At 35.4% G+C, this 7,982-nt stretch overlaps 1 protein-coding gene across 1 annotated transcript; it reads right to left on the reverse strand.

Moving 5' to 3' along the window:
- Positions 1 to 1,452: 1,452 nt before the first annotated feature.
- On the reverse strand, positions 1,453 to 3,366 carry LOC142504543 (homeobox-leucine zipper protein HAT5-like). The gene is made up of 3 exons (XM_075617388.1): positions 2,974 to 3,366; positions 2,132 to 2,529; positions 1,453 to 2,009 (listed from the first exon to the last, which is right to left on the reverse strand). Exons 1-3 carry the CDS (start codon positions 3,080 to 3,082, stop codon positions 1,617 to 1,619), a joined length of 900 nt encoding a protein of 299 aa, XP_075473503.1. The 5' UTR covers positions 3,083 to 3,366; the 3' UTR covers positions 1,453 to 1,616.
- Between the last annotated feature and the right edge of the window lie 4,616 nt (positions 3,367 to 7,982).

The following is a 7,982-nucleotide window of genomic DNA, read 5'->3' on the forward strand; positions in this document are numbered from 1 at the left end:
ACCTTTAACGGTTTACTGACGTCAGTCCCTAAGTTTTAATCCTCTAAGGGGGCGGGCCATAAAACAGTTCTATCCCACTGTTAAGGGCCATATGTTGGAATTCCACCCATTTTCAGGGAATTCTCACAGTGTCAAACATAAACGTACCAAAAGTTCGTAAAAACGTATAGACAAAACGACGGTACTCGACCGTATTTTTAAACTACAAAACCGAAATTTTCATGTGCATAAAAAAAAATTTGAAACAGCCCACTTACAATGTTTGGATGTACTTAAAAAACCGTGGAGTGAACGGCTTGGTTTGGATCACTTCGCGCTCCTCGTCCGGGTAGCGCTCCGGCTCGATTTCTTTGACGATTTTCGGGACGATTTTTGTGCAGTATTTTGGCTAGGGAGAGTTGCTGAATTTTCGAGTTTTTCAGCTCTAGGATTTCGAAATTATGTGTGTTGAATGAGGGGGGTTGATGCACTATTTATAGGGGAGGAGGGTGGAGCTAAATTTGGCACTAAAAATCATACCAAAAATCATATCAAATCTCCTAATATTGGCTCCAAATTTTCTTGTCATTCTCGAAAAATATGATGGCTAATATATGGGATTTGTTTCCAATTTCCTTATAGTTTATTCTTGTATGTGATAATTTCGAAAATTGCTAGGTCCATGCCTTAATTCCTCTAGTCTAGGATGGTCTCTACCCAATATAGAATATCCCTTTGCATATTTTCGAGAATATGCTAGCCTTATTGTAGGTATTTTTGACTTGGTAATTAAGATTTCCAACAATTAATTTCCCCATAATCATATCCTATTTATTAATAAAGTCTTATGCTAAACAAATTTCCTTACAATTATTTAATTACAAGATGGAAAAATCCGGTTCTTACACAAGCATCATAAAAAAAATCATTTCAAAAATTAAATAAGTAAATTAACAATTAAATAAATGCATAAGTTTACGTGTACTAATTTTGGGTTCTAAATATTTAGCATTAAAATTTAAAAGTATTTTAAATCTTATGTTTTAAAAACTGCAATACTAGGGAAGTTTTATCTAATTTTTTAAAAATAAAAGGTTTTGAAAAATCATTTATTCAAGATAGAGTTTTGTTTTTCTGGTTTTTGACATTGCTCTAAACGTTATTTTCCCGTCTAAACGTATACCCGACCACTGTTTCCTGATAACCATGGAATTGAGATCTGAACATCTCGTGAGGTCAGCTTCAATTGCTCGCGATTTATGTGATTAACGTAATTTACAAATAATTTCGTTACAAACTGTACCAAAGTCATTGGAATTTGGAACCTGATCATACCCTAGTAGTCCGTTTCCAATTCCAAATTAGAACCAGATCCAAGACCGAAACCGTAAATTTCAGAACCATGGCGAAGACCGCCTAAAAGAGTTGATATGAACTCCGGTTAGAATCAAGAAGCTACTTTCATGCTATCCCAACTTTAACTTTTCATCATGTTTAACAAAATGGCAACCATCTTTATATGTTGTGAAGAACATATTTTGAGATCCACACGTTATTTCCAACATGATATGGGTAATAACACACACAAAACAATCGTATTTAATCCAAAAGAACACTTTCCGATGCCAGATATGAACTCAACATTGCCACAGCCAAGTGCCTTGATCTTGGACAGGGAACCCCAAATTGCATGAATTCGGCTGCAAATCATCATAAGATTGAAGTTCAAGTTTGGGCAAGCATGATGACAATGGCAATAGCCTCGTCCTGATATTGTCATCTTCATCAGAAGCGTATGGCTCAGTAGCATGTGAAGAATCAGTGGGTTCGGCCACCAAAACCGAATCCGTGTAACGTGGACTGTCGGAGTCGAAAACGTCGCTCCTCGCAGAGCTTGATGCATCTTCTTGCTTGCAGGCCATGGCTGTTGCAGCATTTGGTGCAAGAATTGGCTGCTTTGGTTGTAAATCCAGTGGGCTCATGGGATCAAACGGTTCCATCTCGGGCAACTTCTCCTTGAGAAAATGAACCTATCGTGACACAGATATTGTGAGAATTAAACAAACGATTTCGTCACTGCTAGAGAAGTCGGTCCATAGCAATAGGCGGTATTTTACACAAAGGACTTCAAAGATGTTTAATTATTGCATACCTCAATCTTCAATCTCTCATTTTCTTTGTAAAGGGTTTCATAATCTGCATTGAGTAGATCGAAACTTGCTTTCAAAGAGTCGTATTCGTTCTCTAGCTTCTTCATTTTGTACCGGGCACGTCGGTTTTGAAACCAAATGGCTACTTGCCTAGGCTGCAAACCGAGTTCGTTAGCAAGCTTGACCTTCCTCTCAGGTTCAAGTTTGTTTTCCAAATCAAAACTTTTTTCAAGTAACTGGACTTGCTCCGGTAGGAGCCGCCTCTTTTTCTCCGGATGTCGGTAACATTCATCAAAATCCTCGTTGCCATTGTCTGATTTATCGTCAATCTTTGATAGGAAAAGCTTCTCAGAATTGCTTTTGCCTCGAATATATTCGAAGTTCAGCATTGTTGTAGAACCTGAATCAGAGAGCAAGCCTACAAGATCAGGAGCCTAATTCTAAAATTTTCGTATACTTATTTTTCGTTAAACCAAAAGTTTTGCAGCTAAAAAGAAAACTAGCTAGATTGTCTCTTCAAGAACCTTCTCATTCAATTCTAACTAGAAACTATGAAATTTTTCAGTAAAAAGCTCCTTTTTTAACACGCCGATACCATAAATCAAGACTCGACATAGTCTGTATACATGTCAGTGCAAAATCTCAAGCTCCACACGAAGAATATAATCTCTCAAATCAAAGGTTAATAATATCACACCAAAAAGGTGCTCAAAAATTATTCAACTGGATCGAGAAACAGATCACAAACAAGGGATCAATGGCAGGCAGGAAACAGCCCACAAAACGGAAACCCAAGAAAAATAACAGAAATGCAAAACCCGTAACTTTTTTATACTGCATTCACCTATAAAAGACGGGGAAGAAGAATCCGAAACCGAGAAGGAATCAAAAACCTCAGGAGCACCAGAAATCCTTTCGTTCTTCGACACACCATTTGACACCCCACCCTCCATAGCTGTTGTTCAAAAGATTGAATTTTTATTAAAAAAATTCAAAGACACATCACTTTTTGCACAACTTTAGGAAAAATTCAAGACAAATGACGCAATAAAGTTGAACTTCAGCAGCTTAACGATGATTCGGGCGTTTAAGAGTTACAAGGGCTGAGACCCATTAATCAGAAGATGCCTAAGAGAGAACTATGCAGAACGGGAGAGAGAATGAGATTCTTTGTATGGGAAGAAGAGCACGATTGCTTGATTGGGATGATAAAACGCTTCTTCTTTCTTCATGGGCTAGAACTGGTACACTTGGGATTACCGAATTGCCCTTTATTTTTATTAGAGAATAAATTTTGGATTATTTATTAAAGAAAATCAAAATCAATGCGACTCATGTCTATTTCAAACATAACTTTTAATTTGTGAGTCTAGGGAGAAAATATAGAGGGTTGATAGAAGTTATCTACATGACAGTGTTCTCATTCACTCAACATATTATATATGTGTTGAGTGATTAATCATGATCAATTATACATATATCATTATTGAATGAGTAACCATGATTTATCCACTCATCACACGTGTCATATGCTGAGTAGATAAAGACACTACTCATATTAGTACAATGAACAAAACCCAGAGGAAGACCACCTGAGCTAAAGTCCGATCTCACTTTTCAATTCGCTATTGACATCTAATAAATTAAAATGTAACTGCTAGGTTTTTTTTTTTAGATCGAACTCATGTCAAAATAAATAAATAAATAAATAAAAACTCTTGTTTTTAGTTAAGTAGAATAAGCGGCTTTTATATGATGATGTAATTATTTACTTACTCATTACACTTACATCGTTATTTAATTTGTGTACCATCGGATTCCTTTGAAATTAGCAGTGCCTTCTCCTTAATAATTATTTTTGTTTCATACATGATTTTGCCAATTGTTGATAAAAATATAAACATGTATCAGTTGAGATAGGGTGTCAATTCGGGTGAGTTGAGTAGGTTGAGTTGAGTTGAGCAATAGTACTATTCAAAAATTGCTCAACCCGAACCCTATCCGAACCCGAGCCAACCAGAAAACTCTCAACCCCAACCTGAACCCGAATCAACTCGATCTACCCGTATAACCTGATTTTGAATTTTTTATAATTTTTTTTAAAGAAAATTCAAAAAAAAACTAATATTTTAATTTAAATACATAATAATAAAATTTTTCTCATATATATGATTTAAATTTGAAAGTGTAATTGTAGAAAAATAAAGTATATTTACTAAATCAAATAAACAATTGTTTAAAAAATAAAAAAATGTTCAAAATAAATATTAAATTATGAAATTTTATGATATAAATTTACAATAAATATTTTTTAGACATACAATATATAAAAATGTAGGCAATATTTATTAATTATGTTTTTTTTTAAAAAAATAAAATTTTCGGTTGACCCGAACCAACCCAACCCGATCATTTTTTTGGGTCAGCTATTGGGTCCAACCCGATCTGACCTGAACCCGAAAATCCTAAACTCAAACATGATTTTTTTCGGATTGAACCGTATTGGGTTGGTGGGTCGTGTCTGATTTTGACATCCCTAGTTTGGGAATAGTTTAACATGAAAAAACCGATGAAATATTTGATGTCAAAAATATTTTTTATTTTTAAAATAACAAAAAGGATATTATTCAACAATTTTTGATTTTATGTGTTTGTTACTTTCTAATTTAATAAACATACTATAATATATTTAGTTATTAAATAGAATTTTCTATAATAATAATAATAATAAAATAAAATTAATCTTAAAATACGAGCAAAAAATCACAATTTCTACAAATGATAATAAAATTGATAAATTGATGAAAATATAGTTTTATAATGAAAGAAGTAAAATCGAATAGTACATAATCTAAAAAATTAATCTTAAGTTGAGTTTTTTATTTTATTTTATTTCGGTTATGTGCGATTTTTTTCCTATAGATCTCACAAAGCTAAATCAATTTTTGTTCTTTGGATATAGCAATAAGATGTGTATCTGTTGGAGAGATTTGCTGATTAGTTTTTTTTTAACATAATCTTGTAGTTTTATTTTGTAGGACTTTTATTGATATTTGTAAAATTTTTAATAGAACCTGTGGATTTTATAATTTATGATTGTTATTTTTTAAATTTCTTTGAACTAACATATAAATGTATATAACTTTTATTTATTTAAAATATTCTTATATATCGATATAAATATTTTTTATTTATTGATTTAATTTACGAAAGATGAACAAATATAATTCTAAATTTCGTTAGTTTTTGTAATCAAACTCAAAAAATAAAATGAATTAAGTTAATAATTTAATTTTAAAATAATCTCAGCAATAAAAAAATAATAACTCCAAAGAAAAGGAAAACATATGGAAAAGATAAATTAACTAGTGTTTGTATTGATATTATATTTAATTGAAATGAATGTGAGTTTGTGATTTTGAGATATTTGTCAATTAAATGTTTTTCTAAATCTTTAGGTTGAATCAAATATATTTTTTGATATTTTATTTTTGTATCTTAGGCTTTGATTCCTGCACTTAATAGAATTACATGTAATGATTAAAATTTTATTGATATTTTGAATACATCTACACTTTTGTAAAGTTTTTAAAAGTTAATTTTGAATATAACATGACTTTTTAAGACTCTGCAAAAGTTTACATTAAATATTGACCGACGATTTTGATTAAGAATAAATGAAGCAAGCGAAATATGTCAAATTATATTAAATGGATGATGAGCCCAAGTATTGATCCAATGGAGACTAATACTAAATTTTAATCACTTAACTTAACTAAAATAAATAAATAAAAAGAGATATATGAATTATTAGACTAAACTATTAAATAAAACAATTTCAATAAAAAACGATTGATTCAAAGACCAATGACATATTCAACTTCAAATAAATAACTAAAATACACAACGATACCGGACTCTACTAAGTTGACACATGTTAAAATTCAATTAATTATTAATTCTTGATAATCACGGTTGATACCCTCATAAGGATCCGGGTCGTCTTTAACCCGGTTTATTAAATGGGAAGCCCAGATCATAGCCAGCTTCCCGGGCATTCCATTTCTTCCCGGGCCATCATCATAGCCCGGGCTCTCATGCAAGCTCCCGGGAACTTTCTACTCGGGCTACCTCGAGAAGCGCACCATACTCGAGTGTATCGGTATGGGCAGTCTTATCTGTCAGAACTACAGAGGTTTGGCGTGTCAGAGAAGCTATCAGAGGTAGGGTGGCTTAACAGAAAGTCAACATCAAAGGCTATGAGTGGTAGGTGTACACGAAAATCGAAGTAATCATGATATTTCCTCCTATAAATAGCATGTATGTTTCTCATTTAAAGAGGGGGGAAAAATCCTGAGCATTGGCACTCACATATATTCGCATATATATCGCCATTTTCTCTCATCTTCAACCTGCTGACTTAAGCATCGGAGTGGCCACGTCGGACACCCCTCCGGCGCCCATTCACGAGTTCTTTTATTGTGTGCAGGTCACGATCGAAGTCATCTACTTTGCTCATTTTCCTAAACAACACTATAAATTATTGATTTGATCCGGTGGAGCATCCGACCCGGCTCACCCATTTAACCCGGATCGCATCATTGGCGCCGTCTGTGGGAACTTGAGCTCAAGACGTAGATATGGTTTCCATTCAAAAGTAAGTCCGACCAGCTCGACACACAGATCTTATATGTGGATTTCATATGGGCTCAAAGCTCAGCAGCTATCCCTAATTGGCATGAGATCATTTACTATGCACTCAGTAGCATACAGCTATATTAGTCACCTAATTTAGCTCAACCAGAGAAGTTTCACTCTACAGAAAATGAATTTGGATTCAATATTTCCAGGTTAGTGATTTGATTTTTAATAAAACTAGTATAGCAGGAGGAGCAAAAAGGTTGAAAGTCCGGGAGGTATGAGGCCCTGACACATTATTTTAAGTCCGGGAGACACGAGGCCCCGGCACATTATCTAAGCCCAGGGCACTACACCCTGGCTCGGGGCTCCGCACCTCGACCACTCTCAAGTCCCGGGACATGCTCCCCGGCCCAAGGCTCCGCACCTTGGTTATTCATAAGCCTAGGGCACTACACCCTGGCTCGGGGCTGCGCACCTCGACCACTCCCAAGTTCCGGGACATGCTCCCCGACCCAAGGCTCCACACCTTGGTTATTCATAAACCCAGGGCACTACACCCTGGCTCGGGGCTCCGCACCTCGACCATTCTCAAGTCCCGGGATATGCTCCCTGGCCCAAGGCTCCGCACCTTGGTTATTCATAAGCCCAGGGCACTACACCCTGGCCCAAGGCTCCGCACCTTGGTTATTCATAAGCCCAGGGCACTACACCCTGGCTCGGGGCTCCGCACCTCGACCATTCTCAAGTCCCGGGACATGCTCCCCGGCCCAAGGCTCCGCACCTTGGTTATTCAAAAGCCCAGGGCACTACACCCTGGCTCGAAGCACCACACCTCGACCAATCTAAATCCCGGTATTTGCTTTCTTGCCTGATTTTCCCATTTTGGTTATATGCACCAATATCCGGGTTTAAGTTTGCTTACATCTGGGTCACTTACTGATTATGAGGCATTTTATTCATTATAAGGATCAAGATCCCGGGTACTCATTTGAAGTTATCGGTTAAATCACAACACTTAGAAAATTTCCTAATTATTTTGTACACAAGAAATTATATTACTCGGGTCTTTGAAGATTTATCAGGATATGACTGCAAAAATGATAAAGGGAAAATGAAGATTTCATTAAAAAAAGAAGGCCCGAAGGCCGAGGAATTACAAGTAAGAGCAGGAAAAAGAAGAGAAACGCAAGTACAAATCCTATTCTATGTCCG

This window comes from Primulina tabacum, chromosome 9, assembly GCF_025594145.1.
Source record: "Primulina tabacum isolate GXHZ01 chromosome 9, ASM2559414v2, whole genome shotgun sequence".
In the NCBI taxonomy this organism is placed as follows: domain Eukaryota; kingdom Viridiplantae; phylum Streptophyta; class Magnoliopsida; order Lamiales; family Gesneriaceae; genus Primulina; species Primulina tabacum.